This window comes from Ranitomeya imitator, chromosome 5 (genome assembly GCF_032444005.1).
Source record: "Ranitomeya imitator isolate aRanImi1 chromosome 5, aRanImi1.pri, whole genome shotgun sequence".
Lineage (NCBI taxonomy): Eukaryota > Metazoa > Chordata > Amphibia > Anura > Dendrobatidae > Ranitomeya > Ranitomeya imitator.
In genome coordinates, this window is record NC_091286.1 from 261973788 (window position 1) to 261991047 (window position 17260).

At 42.7% G+C, this 17260-nt stretch overlaps 1 protein-coding gene across 25 annotated transcripts in view; it reads left to right on the top strand.

Moving 5' to 3' along the window:
- LOC138637428 (titin homolog) overlaps nucleotides 1–17260 on the top strand; it is a 1151517-nt gene that overhangs the window by 771143 nt on the left and 363114 nt on the right. For 23 of the 25 annotated variants that reach the window (XM_069726100.1, XM_069726106.1, XM_069726124.1 and 20 more), the window contains one exon: nucleotides 3567–3599. The exons of the other annotated variants lie outside the window; for them this stretch is intronic. In XM_069726100.1, the coding sequence (XP_069582201.1) occupies nucleotides 3567–3599 (33 nt within the window). The remainder of the gene's footprint in view (nucleotides 1–3566; nucleotides 3600–17260) is intronic. 25 annotated transcript variants of the gene reach the window in all.

The window sequence follows — 17260 nt, forward strand, 5'->3', positions numbered from 1 at the left end:
GCCTTGAAACATATCTATTGGAAAATAAAAAGTTACAGCTCTTGAAAGGAGAGCAGGAATAGTCAAAATAGAATAGAGACTTACTGAAACTCTGTCAACCACGGGTCTGCAAAAGCCTGGAGTTAACGTCAACTAGGAAAATCATATGAAGGGGGATAAGACAAAACAATTTGAAAATTGCAAAATTGCTTTAATTTCATTTTACAATTAGGCAATACATACTGTTCTAGTTTAATTTTATTATACAATGGAGCATCACAGAAGTAAATTATGTATGTGATTTGTATTTGTAGTGGTATTGACCACAAGCCATATCATAAACAAAACTACATGGGTAACTTTGGCTATTACAATCTTTGCTTTAGGTGTTTACTTACTTTTATATATGCATTATTGTTTTAGAAATCTCAGTGAAGAAACGGGAGGTTGTGGCACAATCAAAGAAAGAAGTGTTGTTTAGCAATTTTACAGTATAAGTATATTACAAAAGTTTAACCCCTTTCTGACATCAGACCTACTATCCAGTCGAGGTTGTATGGGCCTGTATGACCACCGACGGGATAGCACGTCATCACCGATAAGCCACGCTCACGAGGGAGCGTGGCCAATCGGGGCCGGGTGTCAGCTGACTATCGTAGCTGATTTCATGGACCGCTCCTGGCACATTAACCCCTGGCACACTGCGATCAAACATGATTGTAGTGTTCCGGTGACATAGGGAAGCATCGCACACGGAGGGGGCTCCCTGCATGCTTCCCTGAGACCCTCGAAGCAAAGAAATGTGATCTCCTTGCTCCGAAGGTCTCTTACCTCCTCCTCCCTGCAGGTCCGGATCCAAAAGGGCCACGGGGGGCCTTCCGGGTCCTGCAGGGAGGTGGCTTCCAAGCAACTGCACAGAGCAGGCATCGGGAAGCCTCCCTGCACTGCCTGTCAGATCGCTGATCTGACACAGTGCACAGCAAAGTGTCAGATCAGCGACCTGACCCTATATAGTCATGCCACCCCCCCATTTCCCCCCGGGACAAAGTTGAAAAGTTAAAAAAAATATATTCACATGTGTAAAAAAAAAACAAAATCCTAAATAAAGAAAAAAAAAATATATATTGTTCCAATAAATACAACGTCATCTTGTCCCGCAAAAAACGAGCCACCATACAGCATCATCAACAAAAAAAATAAAACAGTGATAGTCCTCAGAATAAAGCGATGCAATAATAATTATTTTATTAATAAAATAGTTTTTATTGTATAAAAGCACCAAAACATAAAAAATGATATCAATGAGGTATTGCTGTAATCGTACTGACCCGAAGAATAAAACTGCTTTATCAATTTTACCAAACGTGGAGCGGTATAAGCGCCCCCCCCAAAAGAAATTCATGAATAGCTGGTTTTTGTTCATTCTACCTCACAAAAATAAATAAAAAGCGATTAAAAAATTTCACACGCCTGAAAATGGTACCAATAAAAACGTCAACTGGTCCCGCAAAAAACAAGACCTCACATGACTCTGTGAACCAAAATATGGAAAAATTATAGCTCTCAAAATGTGGAGATGCAAAAACTATTTTTCGCAATAAAAAGCATTTCTTAGTGTGTGACGACTGCCAATCATAAAATTCCGCCAAAAAAATGCTATAAAAATAAATCAAACCCCCCATTCATCACCCCCTTACTTAGGGAAAAATAATAAAATTTTAAAAAATGTATTATTTATTTCCATTTTTCCATTAGGGTTAGTGTTAAGGTTGTGGCTAAAGTTAGGGTTAGGGTTGGGGCTAAAGTTAGGGTTAGGGTTGGGGCTAAAGTTAGGGATGGGGTTGGGGTTAGGGTTGGGGTTAAAGTTAGGGTTGGGGCTAAAGTTAGGGTTAGGGTTGCGGCTAATGTTAGGGTTAGAGTTGGGGCTAAATTTAGGGTTTGGATTACATTTATGGTTGGAATTAGGGTTGGGATTAGGGTTAGGGGTGTAGTTAGGGTTATGGTTGGGATTAGGGTTAGGGGTGTGTTTGGGTTAGGGTTTCAGTTAGAACTGGGAGGTTTCCACTGTTTAGACACATCAGGGGCTCTCCAAACGCGACATGGTGTCCGATCTCAATTCCAGCTAATTCTGTGTTTAAAAAGTAAAAGAGTGCTCCTTCCCTTCCGAGCTCTCCTGTGCACCCAAACAGGGGTTTACCCCAACATATGGAGTATCAGCGTACTCAGAAAAATTGGACAACAAATTTTGGGGTCCAATTTCTCCTGTTACCCTTGGGAAAATTCAAAACCGGGAGCTAAAAACTAATTTTTGTGGAAAAAAAGAATTTTTATTTTAATGGCTCTGCGTTACAAACTGTAGTGAAACACTTGGGGGTGTAAAAGTTCTCACAACACATCTAGATAAGTTCCTTATGGGGTCTACTTTCTAAAATGGTGTCACTTGTGGGTTGTTTCAATGTATAGGCACATCAGGGACTCTCCAAATGCGACATAGCGTCCCATCTCAATTCCAGTCAATTTTGCATTGAAAAGTCAAATGGCGCTCCCTCCCTTCCGAGCTCTGCCATGCGCCCAAACAGTGGTTTACCCCCACATCAGCGTACTCAAGACAAATTGCACAACAACTTTTGTGGTCCACTTTCTTCTGTTACCCTTGGGAAAATAAAAAAAATGGGGGCAAAAAGATAATTTTTGTGAAAAAATATGATTTTTTATTTTTACAGCTCTACATTATAAACTTCTGTGAAGCACTTGTGGGTCAAAACAGTGGTTTACCCCCACATATAGGGTATCAGCATACTCAGGACAATTTGGACAACAACTTAAGGAGTCCAATTTCTCCTATTACCCTTGGTAAAATAAACCAAATTGAAGTAATTTTTTTGTTAAAATATTTGAAATGTTCATTTTTTTAAACATTCCAAAAATTCCTGTGAAACACCTGAAGGGTTAATAAACTTCTGGAATGTGGTTTTGAGTACCGTGAGATGTGCAGTTTTAAGAATGGTGTCACACTTGGGTATTTTCTATCATATAGACCCCTCAAAGTGACTTCAAATGTGACGGGGTCCCTAAAAAAAATGGTGTTGTAAAAATGAGAAATTGCTGGTCAAATTTAACCCTAATAACTCCCTAACAAAAAAACATTTGGTTCCAAAATTGTGCTGATGTAAAGTAGACATGTGAGAAATGTTACTTAAGTATTTTGTGTGACAAATATCTGTGATTTAAGGAGATAAAAAATCAAATTTGGAAAATTGCGAAATTTTCAAAATTTTTGCCAAATTTCCTTTTTTTCACAAGTAAACACAGGTAATATCAAAGAAATTTTACCAATATCATGAAGTATAATATGTCTCGAGAAAACAGTGTCAGAATCATCAGGATCCGTTGAAGCGTTCCAGAGTTATAACCTCAAAAAGGGACAGTGGTCAGAATTGTAAAAATTGGCCCGATCATTAACATGCAAACCATCTTTGGGAATAAATGGGTTAAAACTGAAACATGGTATTTACTATTAGCACTCATATATGTTCTATGTGATGAATTATAGATATATTAAATGCTTTTATATTTACATATTACAGAAAAGAAACTTGAAGCAGCCACAAAAAAGAAAGGTAAATGCATAATGTAAATGAAGAAATATTTATTTACATTAAGAACAGTATTAATATTTTATTTAAAAAGTAAGGCTTTGTTCATGACAAAGATCTCATGTTGGAGGCTAAATCAATTTAACATGTGATTCATAAAGTTTGGTGTCATTTTTATGTACATTGCAATAAAAATAATAATAGTAGTAATAATAATATTTATTATAAATAAAATTTTAAGCTCATCAAAATATTGCAAGTATGCAAGAACAGAAAATAACGTTACGAGGACTAGGATTTGAGGGATGTACTGACTAGAGATGAGTGGTGTTCGAGTCAAACTGTTAGCCAATTTCAAATTCGAGCTGTTTTGGGCGGTGTTCGAGTCATTCTACGAACTCGAACAATTTGCATAAAATTCGTGTGTTCGAGTTTCTGTTCGATAAGTGTTCATTCACCAAAAGCCTAACTTGATTTTCACATTAAAACTGTTTATCAATGTTAATAGACTGTTTCAGTGTATAGTTTGCGGGGGGCGAGGGATAGATCTGTGCTGAAATAATGCAAATCTCCATTTTTTTTTCTTTCCCGCATTGACAGTGGGGCGGTGCAGTCTCTCAGCCTATCTGCAGTGCACACACACACAGCCTGTGAAGCTAGCTACACCACCTGTGTATCTAATAATTTTTTACTGCATCTAACAAAATAAATCCTTTTGGGCTTAGTAGCAGTGTCTGCACATCAGCGGAGTAGCCCGCCTGTGAAGCTTGCTACACCGCCTGTGTATCTAATAATTTTTTACTGCATCTAACCCAGTAAATCATTTTGGGCTTAGTAACAGTGTCTGCACGTCAGCGGAGTAGCCCGCCTGGGAAGCTAGCTACACCACCTGTGTATCTAATAATTTTTTACTGCATCTAACCCAGTAAAGTAAAACCACAGTTTGGCCACTCAGCTCTGCTTGGTTTCCATCCATCGTTTTTTGTGCCAACAACTACAGAGTTGCTAATTAGTTAAGTACCAAAATGAGTGGCAAAAGGCCTGCTGCTGGTGGAAAGGGGAATAGGCGTGTTTGAAAGGGAAAAAAAGGTTGTGTCCATGGGGTAGGTGGTAAAGCAACAGTAACATCTGCAGATGAAAGACCATCTTCCAGCCAAAGTAAGATGACTACTTCTTTTCGTGGACAATCTGATATGATCCTTTTTTTACGACCATCGCTACGAGCATCGCTACAAATTCCAGATGAGGCACAAAAAGAACAGGTGCTTGAATGGATATCAAGTGCTCCTTCAAGTGGGCTCTCCTCCACCTCAGCTTCAACGTCACAAATACTCCAGTCCTTTTTGGAGTCCCCTTGCTGTGTTTTACATGACGTTGGCATCGTCAATTCCAGTTGGTTGGGGTCGCTCCCCCCCTTTTAACCTTTAGAAACTACATACACTATGGCTTGGGGTACCATAGATGGTTGAGTCTGCAGTGCTGATTACTCATACTATGGCCTGGGATTCAGAGGTCTGCTCCAAAGCTTCAGTGTCTGCTAGTCAGCAGAGTAGCCCACCCATGAAGCAAGCTACACCACCTGCTTATCTAATTACTAATTTTTAACTGCATCTAGCCCAGCAATACTTTGGGCCTAGTAGCAGTGTCTGCTACTCAGCAGAGTACCCCACCCATAAAGCAAGATACACTGCCTGTTTATCTAATTACTAATTTGTAACTGCATCTAGCCCAGGCAATACTTTGGGCGTAGTAGCAGTGTCTGCTATTCAGCAGAGTACCCCACTCATGAAGCAAGCTACACCACCGGTTTATCTAAGTACTAATTTTTAACTGCATCTAGCCCAGCAATACTTTGGGCCTAGTAGCAGTGTCTGCTACTCAGCAGAGTACCCCACCCATAAAGCAAGATACACTGCCTGTTTATCTAATTACTAATTTGTAACTGCATCTAGTCAAGGCAATACTTTGGGCCTAGTAGCAGTGTCTGCTACTCAACAGAGTACCCCACCCATGAAGCAAGCTGCACCGCCTGTAGATGTAATTACTAATTTTTAACTGCATCTAGCCCAGGAAATCCTTTTGGGTCTAGTAGCAGTGTCTGCTACTCAGTAGAGTACCCCACCCATGAAGCAAGCTACACCGCCTTCTTCCTTTCTCATTCTAACCCTTCGGCTCTGGGGTGTCCACTTTCCCTCCAGCTCTGTCCTTCGCACCAGTGGACTACCACGTGTATTCACACTGTGGTGAATGTTTTGGGCCCAGGCATAAGAAGTCGTTGAGGTAATGGATAATATGTGCCCCCTTAGAAACGTCCATGACGACCAATTCGAGAACGCAACTAAATGCCTCAAATAGTGAGCAGGATATGGAGCACCTCATGGGCAAACAGCGATCTATGTAGTATGCTCCTTCACAGAAGCAGCCCAATAGGCGGACACTATTCGGAGGCACAGAAAGTAACCGGCCCATCAATGTCTGTTTTGGCCATTGGGTTGCCCCTTCCCAACTTCTTGACCCACCTGATTGCCTTGTCAAAGGAGGTACAGTATATAGTACTGTACTTGGTCCCGCATCAATGTTGTCGTTTACTGACCTGCCCCTTGGATATGACCAATGGTGGATTAGTCTGAATGTATTGGGTTCCTTTTTTGGCACAACTCCCAATGGGAATACCACTACGTCTTCTAAGGAAAGTGTTCTGAATGGACCAGCCATTCTAGCTAAAGATATTTCTTTTAAAAAAAATTTTGTCACAACGTCTGGGTGTTGGTTGGCTGATTTTAGATTTTTACTCCAGCCTTTCTTGATTTTAGAAGGGCATGAGATGCCTATATCTGTGTCTGCTCCTCCTTTTACTCCTCCACCTCTTTTCTTTTCGCATGACTATATGTACTTGTGACTTTTCCATGTGTTTGTTGTGTCTTCTGAGCAGTTTGTCAGCTTTTGGACACCTTTTAAGGTGTTTTCTAGGTGTTTTCTATGTGTTTGTATGTGTTTGTGTTTGCTTGCCATTGGTTTCAATAGGGTTCGACGGTGTTCGTCGATCGTTCGACAAACATTCGGCTAAAATGTCCTAATTCGACGAACTGAACCCAACTCGAACACTAGGGGGGTGGCTTACCACTAGTACTGACCCCTCTTTCCTTCATATTTCCTTCCCTCCTACCTTCTTTCTTCTTTTCGTTCACTCTCTAAAATTAATTTAAAAATATATATATAGTCATCAAGGAGAAAACAGGAGTGTTCAACTTTCAATGTAGTGAGCCCAAACCTAGTCTTTAAGATATACAGCAAATACAAAGATATAATCTAAATCTCTATAGCATAGGATGGCCCTCTAGGGCAGCACGGTGGCTTAGTGGTTAGTACTGCAGCCTTGCAGCTCTGGGGTCAAATCAACATCTGCAAGGAGATTATATGATATCTCCGTGTTTGCATGCATTTCCTCCCACACAGACATACTGATAGGGAATTTGGTTGTGAGCCCCAATGGGGAAAATTGCCAATAATATCTGTAAAGCGAAGTGGAATTAATTATGCTACTTAAGTAAGTAAAATAAATACTGTATTTTATTCATTTACAAAAGAGTTACAATATTATGTTTATAGAATTATTTGATTGTTTAAATTAGATTAATTCATAAATCAAAATTGTTTTCTTTAATGATCACAATACATGTTGCATTTAGATATAAATAAAACTATATTTATGTACACAAGAAAAAAATAGCAATATTAAAACATAGTGAATAATTTAAATCATTAATAAAAGCTCAATATGGCAAATGTAAACCTAATGACTTTGTTTATTTCGGAAGGCATTAATAGTAAAACATCATGATCAATACATCACAATTAAAACATTAATTAACAACTTAGTATTCTAAAGGCATTAACGGTAGACCATAATATTGAAGAAAGTTTAGACTAGAACAATTATATAACAATAATGTGGTGTGTTCTATTACTAAACTGTTAATGAATGTTGTATATGGGAGGTGAAGGAAAGATCGGAGTCAAACATAACACCCAGACAGCGCGCTTGCTGCCTAGGCTACTTGAGTAATATCAGATAATTTTACCTTATTGGTAGGGGGATAGTCAAAATACAAGTTGAGGTCAAAAACTAAACAAGATACTGGAAAATGGCTTAAACTAAGAACTATACCAGGGAAAAAATGTGTTTTGAGGGAGTGCCTAAAGCTAGGCAAATTGTGGATGGTCCAAATATCTTGGGGTAGAGCATTCCAGAGGATTGGCGCAGCACGGGAGAAGTCTTGGAGTTGGGAGTGGGAGCTACGGATTAGTGCAGACTGAGGTTAGTCGAAAGTCATTTGCAGAGTGCAGCGGTCGGTTAGGCCGATAGACAGAAATGAGGGAGGAGATATAAGGGGATGCCACACTGTGGAGAACTTTGTAGGTGAGAACAAGTACTTTGAATTGTATCCTGTAATGAATAGGCAGCCAGTGTAATGACTGGCGAAGAGCGGACGCGTCCGAGTAATGATTAGCCAGATGGACGACCCTGGCTGCTGCATTGAGGATGGACTGGAGAGGGGAAAGTAAGGGGGAGGCCAATTAATAAAGCATTGCAATAGTCCAGGCGGGAGTGGATCAGGGTGAAAGTGAGGGTTTTTGTTGTTTCCATAGTGAGAAAAGGGCGGATTCTAGAGATGTTCTTTAGGTGTAAGCGGCTTGAGCAGGCAAGAGATTGTATATGGGAGGTGAAGGAAAGATCGGAGTCAAACTTAACACCCAGACAGCGCTCCTGCTGCCTAGGCTACTTGAGTAATATCAGATCATTTTACCTTATTGGTAGGGGGATAGTCAAAATACAAGCTGAGGTCAAAAACTAAACAAGATACTGGAAAATGGCTTAAACTAAGAACTATACTAGGGAAAAAAATGTATAACTGGCAGCTAGAAGTGGGGTTTAAATAGGGTATGACACTGGCAAAATCTTACATTGGAGAGAAAATTGCAACAAATATCAGCACTCTACAGCAAGTTATATACTACCCGTCTTGGTGGGACCTCAAGTCTCAGCCAGAATATTGTATAGGAGGTTTAGAAGAGGTTTCAGACATGTATGTAACAAATGGTCAGTGTCATTTTAGCAAACTCTGCATAAACCAATAGTACAGACAAATATAAAAAACCTGTAATATATCTTATCTGAAAATTACGCTTCTTTCTCCTCTTACAAGTTACTCCCATCTCATGACCTTCACACCCAGCCTCCTGAAATCACCATCTACTCTGAAAAAAAAAACCTCAAATGAATGTTAGCCAAAGCAAAATGGACTGTCAGCAATCATTTAGGTGACAGTTTGTAACCTCTTATAACACTTCTGTGGGCGGGGAGGAATGGGGAAGGGTGTGGACTCGAGCGCAGTGGTAGACTAGACAAACACCAGCAGAGAGAGGCTTCAAACTATTAAAAAAATATATGAAAAAAAGCAATAACATGTTGGACTATTATTTTCTGTCTGAAAGTTTTTGAACCCTTCAGAATTGTCCATATTTCTGCATCAATGTAAAATTAAACTGTAGTACACCAGATTTTTACACATGTCCTAAAAATAGAGAAAGAGAATCAATTCTGCAAAACAGTAAAAAATACTAGAGTTTGTCATTGTTTGAATGAGGAAAAAGATCCAATATCACATGTCTAGGAGTGTCAAAGGTAGGTGAACCTTTAATATTAGCAGATAATTTGAAGGTGAAATTAAAGTTTGCTGTATTCAGCCAATGAGATGACATGCATGTGTGAGAAGACAACCTGTTTTATTTAATGAAAAGGGATCAATCAATATCTGATCTTCTCAACACATTTGGAAAATGATCCAATATCACTTGTCTGCGAATGGAATTTGAACCTTTGCTTTCAGTGTCTGGTGTAACCCATTTGTGCAGCAATAATTGTATCAACAAGTTTCTGATAATTGTTTAGTCCTGCACATCAGCTTGCAGAAATGCTAGCGCTTTCTTCCTTATGCAGCTTCAACTATGATATGTTGGTGCGTTTTTTTTTCATGTACTGCTCACTTCAGGTATTTCCACAACATTTTAATAGGATTGACGTGAGGACTTTGACTTGGCTATTCCAAAACGTTAAAGTGTTATTCCCAAAATCATAATGTAGTCTCATAATAATGTACAAATACATTTTTTAATTTGTGCCAATCTAACTCCTTTTTCCATCTTCCCTGTGCCTGCACCCTCCAGACTCTATTTCCTCTCTAGCTGCTACTTTTACCATCAAGATAACTGTTCTATTAAGATTCAGCTCATGGGACAGATGTTCTGACATGTTCCTTTAAAAATTGCTGATAAAATTCAGAATTTATTGTTTCATTAACAATTTCAAGCCATCCTGGCCCAGATGCAGAAAAACAGACCTAAACTATGGTACAACCATAATTGTGTTTCACAAATGGTATGAAGTTTTTATGCTGTAATCCACTGATTTTCTTTCTGTAAAAATAATGCTTCTTATTTAAACCTTAAATCACTCGTTTTGTCTGAATAGCTACCAAAATATTGTTCCAATGGTTTTCTGAATTGTGATCTTTAGCAAACTGAAAATGAGCAGGAATGTTCTTTTTGGAGAGCAGAGACTTTCTCCTTGCCATCCTGCCATGCACATCAATTCTGGGTCATTCTATGATTGCATCATGAATAGTGATGTGTGAACCCCCCCGATGATCGGGATCGCCGGGTTCGCCCGAGATTTTTTGTAAAGTTCGAGTTCGGGGCCGGAGATGACATGAACTTGCGTCCAAACCCCGAGCTTGGACTTTACAGATATAGGATGGGGCGGGGGGCTGTAAAACAAAGAATAAAATTCATAATAAACATTATAATTATACTTACTGGTGCCCCACAAACACTACCGGAAAAAGCCAAAGACTGACTAGTGCAGTGAATACCGCCGGAAGTTAATGAGCGGCCCTGGAAGCAGATGCAGCCAGGATACAGTCGGGCGACAGGTAAGTAAAATTATAATGTTTATTATTAGTTTTATCCTTTTACAGGCCCTGGACCTGAACTGTAACATAGGTATCCCATGGAAACCTGAGTTCCGGACCTTGTGTTTGTTACAGTTCCAGGACTTTACAGTTTGGGTTTGCCCATCCCTAATCATGAAGCTTAATATTTAGCTGTTTAGAGGTTACTCTGGGTAAATTTGGGATATTGCAAATGATTATTAATCTTTACCTTGTAATATTTGTTGGTCAGTCCACTACTTGGGAGAGTAATAATGATCTTGAATCTCCCCCATTTGCATACAACCCAACTGTGGATTGATGGAGTCTGAACTGTTTTAGGATAATTTTGTTACCTTTTCCTGACTGATAAGCATCAACAACTCTTCTTCTGAGTTTCTCAGATTTCTTTTGTTCATATTGTAACACAGGAACACGGATGCAGTGACACAGACACGAAGAGCAAGGGTTCAACATAAACAATTATTTGCTTTAACTAAACAGGAATAAACTCCTCATGGAAAAAAAACAAGGGAAATACAGTTAAAGTGCTGAGGGTTAAATAGGGTAACAGTTATTCAGAGTAGCAGTCTATCAGTCTCACTTTTCATGACTCGGTCGTTCCTTTCTCTCTCAGAGTTTGATGGCTGTTTGGTTGCCGGCTGAGGCCAGTGCTGAGTCTTCAAGCTCCCCTGCCTAACAAATGGTCCAACTTCTGGTGGCAGTGGGCAGTCACCGGTTTTGCCCACTGAGCTCCTAGTCTATTAAACCTCAAAGCCCAAGTATGAAGCTCTGCAGAAGTCTCTATTTCGTGTGTGCTCCCCTACGGACCCACCGATAGCTGAATGCACGCACCATGAGGTTTCACTTGGCACTCATCCCTCAGTATCCCCACTGGTACCTGGATATCTGCACTGCAGTGCTCTGCTCGGAGTGTGTCTGTTAGGGCTAGCGGAACGCACCAAATAATAAGACTGATAGTGTACGGTGCGTTCGTAGCCCGGGGTCCACCGTGCAGAGATGGAACCTGCTGCTGAGTAATGACGGACTATATGGCGGTACTCATAAGTATACTCGCGTGCGTTAAACTTCACCCAACGTGAAGGGAGCGATCTTGTTGCGTCACAGGATCGCGGTACCGCACATAGAAGGCGAGCAAGCAGTCAGCGAACTTAACCCCAACTAGGATTGAAGTCCGATTAGACCACTTGCTGACACAACACCGCAACAGGGTGTGTTAGGCAACTCTTATAATTAGAGCACCGAAGTGCGAACTGTGCCGTGCTGGCAGGCACCACTAAGCACCCAGACGTGGGTCAGGAAGCGCACTACTGGCGCGTGGCGCCGCACTGGCGGTCACAGCAATAGACGCTGATACGTGTGTGACACGTTGAGTGATTTGTCAGGCGCTAGATAGCAGCCATACTCCATACACGAACAGTCATACAATAGGCTAGGGGTATTTAATGAACGACTTGCACTCACAACAAACACACGTATTCAATTGTACACTAGCGCATGGCCGTGCGGTCATGCGCAGTTTATATAATTGCAGGACAGGAAGTGGCCACAGAAACTTTGCCCTTCCAGGGCCTGCCAAGAGGACCAATGGAATGCGCTGCAGAGCCAGAGCACATGACCCTCGATCTCCAACGGGAGATCTTGCTCTGGGCATGCTCAGTGTGCGCAAACAAGGACTTAGTCCCAGGGAAGTCCGCTCGCCGCTGACCAGCACTGACTTTAATGGCAGGAGCTGAAGAAGCAGCAGTAACTCTCTGTACAGAGTGAGAGCGAGCAAGACACTGGGAGCGACGTCCCTGCTGAGCAGACTCCACTGCGGCTGGAGGAGAATGGGAGACCGCAGCAGAGACGGATCGAGATTCCCCCTGTGCAGCAGAGGAAACTCGACTCCTAACATTACCCCCCCTCCTAGGGCCGCCCCCTCCTTGGGCCTCGCTACGCTCGAAGGCAGCAATGAGCTGTGGGGCCCGAATGTTTTCAGCAGGCTCCCAAGACCTGTCCTCTGGACCATAACGCTTCCAATCCACCAAATAAAACTTTTTGCCGCGTACCACCTTGCACCCCAAAATAGCGCTCACCTCGTAATCGTCCGTAGACGAACCCGATGTCCCGGCAGATGACTCGGAAAACCGGGACATGTATACGGGTTTCAAGAGGGACACATGAAAGGTGTCGGTGATACCCAAGCGTGGAGGAAGAGCCAGGCGGTAGACCACAGGATTAACCTGTTCGAGAACCTTGAAGGGACCCAAGTAGCGAGGAGCAAACTTAGTGGACTCAACTCGCAGCCTGATGTTACGGGCGGAGAGCCACACCAAGTCGCCAGGGGCAAAAGTCGGAGCGGGGCGCCGATGAACATCGGCAGAGGACCTCATTCTCTCCTTGGAGGCTAACAATTTTGTCTGGCATACCGTGTAGGCGAAAGATATGCTTGATAAACAAGACAGCCAACGCCCGTGCAGATGGTAGCCGTGGAAGAGGCACCAAATGCACCATTTTGGAAAAATGATCGGTGATCACCCAGATAATGGTGCAATTATGAGACTTGGGTAAGCCAACCACAAAGTCCATCCCGACCATCTCCCAGGGCCTGTCAGCCACGGGGAGAGGATAAAGCAACCCAGCTGGCCGTTGCTGAGGAGTCTTGTTCCTGGCGCAAGAGACACACGCCCGAACGTACTCCACGACATCACGAGCAATATGCGGCCACCAGTATGTCCTCGCCAGTAACTCTGATGTCCTTTTAGTACCAAAATGTCCACCCACCCTGGACGAGTGCGCCCAAGAGAGAACCTCCGGTCGCAAACTAGATGGAACATAAGTCTTGCCCGGGGGCACAGACTCCAGCAAAACTGGGGCCACGGTTCTCAAACTCTCGGTGGGGACAATAAGCCGAGGCTCCTCCTCCTCCTCCGCAGATGACACAACGGAGCGAGAGAAAGCGTCGGCCCGAATGTTCTTCTCCCCAGAAAGGAAATGGAGGGTGAAATGAAACCGGGAGAAGAACAAGGACCATCTGGCCTGGCGAGAATTCAACCGCTGAGCTGTCTGCAGATACACCAAATTTTTGTGATCTGTGAAGACTTGGAAGGGAAAACGTGCTCCCTCCAAGAGATGTCTCCACTCCGAGAAAGCCAACTTCATGGCTAGCAACTCCCTGTCCCCGATGGAATAATTCCTCTCTGCTGGTGCGAAGGTCTTGGAGAAAAAGAAGCAAGTATGCTTCCGACCTTGAGCATCCTTTTGGAAGAGGACTGCTCCAGCACCAACAGAAGAGGCATCCACCTCCATGATAAATGGCTTATCAACATCGGGGCGATGAAGAATGGGAGCGCTAGCGAAGTGTGACTTTATAGAGATAAAAGCCTTGGAGACCTCCTCAGACCACAATTTGGGATTCGCCCCCTTCTTGGTGAGGGCAACCAAGGGAGCTACCAAAGTTGAGAAATGCGGGATGAACTGGCGATAATAATTGATGAACCCCATAAAGCGCTGCACCGCTTTAAGAGAATGGGTGTTGTGAGTTCTGTTTCTGGGCTCCCTCTGGTGGTTACTGATGGTACTGGGTGACTTGTGTTCTCTGCGGTCTCTGGTGTCCACCTGTTCCATCAGGTTATGGGAGTTTCCTATTTAACCGGGCTTTTTTGTCATTTCCTCGCCGGCTATCAATGTAATCAGCGTGTCTTTTTACCTCTGCTCCCTGCGTCTGTTGTCTTCAGGACTAGCTAAGTTTTGATTTTCCTGTTCCATGTTTTGCTTTATTTTTGTCTTAGTCCAGCTTGCAGATATGTGATTCCTTGCTGCTGGTTGCTCTAGTGGGCTGAAATTACTCCTCATGTTCCATGAGTTGGCACATGAGTTCAAGTAATTTCAGGATGGTTTTTTGAAGGGTTTTTTGCTGACCGCGCAGTTCACTTTTGTATCCTCTGCTATCTAGCTTTAGCGGGCCTCATTTTGCTGATTCTATTTTCATAACTACGTATGTGCTTTCCTCTCATTTCACCGTTATTACATGTGGGGGGCTGCTATTTCTGTGGGGTGTTTCTCTGGAGGCAAGTGAGGTCTGTGTTTCTTCTGATAGGGGAAGTTAATCCTTCGGCTGGCGCGAGACGTCTAGGAATCATTGTAGGCACGTTCCCCGGCTACTGCTAGTTGTGTGTTTAGGTTCAGGATCGCGGTCAGCTCAAGTTCCATCACCCTAGAGCTTGTTTTGTTTTTGTGCTTGTCCTTTTGTGATCCCCTGCCATTGGGATCATGACAGTATAGCCGGCCAGAAATAATTGGTCATCGTTTTGGCTGAAGTAGGAGGAAAAGTCTGAGGAAGTTTTTTTTTTTTCCCCTCCTCAGTATTGCTGCCTAGCCTTAATTGCAGCTTGGCTGCTTCTTTCCTCCTCTTAATCCTTGAATGGCTCTGATCTCAGCTGTTTATCATGGACGTCCAGAGTTTGGCTTCCAGCCTGAATAATCTTGCTGCTAAGGTTCAAAATATACAAGATTTTGTTGTACATACGCCTATGTCTGAACCTAGAATTCCTATCCCAGAGTTTTTTTCTGGAGATAGATCTAGTTTTCTGAATTTTAGGAACAATTGCAAGTTGTTTCTTTCCTTTAAATCTCGCTCCTCTGGAGACCCTGCTCAGCAGGTCAAGATTGTTATATCTTTCCTGCGGGGTGACCCTCAGAATTGGGCATTTGCATTGGCACCAGGGGATCCTGCGTTGCTCAATGTGGATGCGTTTTTTCTGGCATTGGGTTTGCTCTATGAGGAACCTAACCTAGAGATTCAGGCTGAAAAAGCTTTATTGGCTCTCTCTCAGGGGCAAGATGAAGCAGAAATATATTGTCAGAAATTTCGGAAATGGTCGGTGCTTACTCAGTGGAATGAGTGCGCTCTGGCTGCAAAATTCAGAGTTGGCCTTTCTGAGGCCATTAAAGATGTTATGGTGGGGTTCCCGGCGCCCACAGGTCTGAATGAGTCCATGACTATGGCTATTCAGATTGATCGGCGTTTACGGGAGCGCAAACCTGTGCACCATTTGGCGGTGTCTTCTGAACAGGCACCTGAGATAATGCAATGTGATAGAATTCAGTCCAGAAGTGAACGGCAAAATTATAGGCGGAAAAAAGGATTGTGTTTTTATTGTGGTGATTCAGCTCATGTTATATCAGCATGCTCTAACGGGTTTAGTCTGGAACCTCTGGAAGTTCCTATTCCTTTGAAGGGAATTGACTCTACACCTTTGGCTATGAATAAACCTCAGTACTGGACACAAGTGACCATGCGTATGACTCCCGTTCATCAGGAGGTGATTCGCTTCCTGGTACTGTATAATTTACATGATGTCTTAGTGCTTGGTCTGCCATGGTTACAAACTCATAACCCAGTCCTGGACTGGAAAACAATGTCTGTGTTAAGCTGGGGATGTCAGGGGGTTCATGATGATTCATCTCCGATTTCTATCGCTTCATCTACTCCTTCTGAGGTTCCGGTATTTTTGTCTGATTATCGGGAGGTCTTTGAGGAGCCTAAGCTCAGTTCGCTTCCTCCTCACAGGGATTGCGATTGTGCTATAGATTTGATTCCTGGCAGTAAATTCCCTAAAGGTCGTTTGTTCAATCTGTCAGTGCCAGAGCATACTGCTATGCGGAATTATGTTAAGTAGTCCTTGGGAAAGGGACATATCCGTCCATCTTCGTCCCCTTTGGGAGCAGGTTTTTTTTTCGTGGCCAAAAAAGATGGTTCTTTGAGGCCTTGCATAGATTATCGTCTTTTGAATAAGATTACAGTCAAATATCAGTATCCTTTGCCATTGTTGACTGATTTGTTCGCTCGCATTAAGGGGGCTAAATGGTTCACTAAGATTGATCTTCGGGGTGCGTATAATCTTGTGCGGATAAGGCAGGGTGATGAGTGGAAAACCGCATTTAATACGCCTGAGGGCCATTTCGAGTATTTGGTGATGCCTTTTGGACTTTCTAATGCTCCTTCTGTCTTCCAGTCTTTTATGCACGATATTTTCCGTGAATATCTGGATAAATTTATTATCGTGTATTTGGATGATGTTTTGGTTTTTTCTGATGACTGGGAGTCTCATGTTCAGCAGGTCAGGAAGGTGTTTCAGGTCCTGCGGGCTAATTCTTTGTTTGTAAAGGGTTCTAAATGTCTCTTTGGAGTCCAGAAGATTTCTTTTTTGGGGTATATTTTTTCCCCTTCTACTATTGAGATGGATCCCGTCAAGGTTCAGGCTATTTGTGACTGGACGCAGCCTACATCTCTTAAGAGTCTACAGAAGTTCTTGGGCTTTGCTAATTTTTATCGTCGCTTCATAACTAATTTTTCTAGTGTTGTTAAGCCTTTGACGGATTTGACTAAGAAGGGTGCTGATGTTACTGATTGGTCTCCTGCGGCTGTGGAGGCCTTTCAGGAACTTAAGCGCCGGTTTTCTTCTGCTCCTGTGTTGCGTCAGCCAGATACGTCGCTTCCTTTTCAGGTTGAGGTTGATGCTTCCGAGATCGGAGCGGGGGCGGTTTTGTCACAGAGAAGCTCTGATGGCTCAGTGATGAAGCCATGTGCGTTCTTTTCTAGAAAATTTTCGCCCGCTGAACGGAATTATGATGTTGGTAATCGGGAGCTTTTGGCCATGAAGTGGGCATTTGAGGAGTGGCGTCATTGGC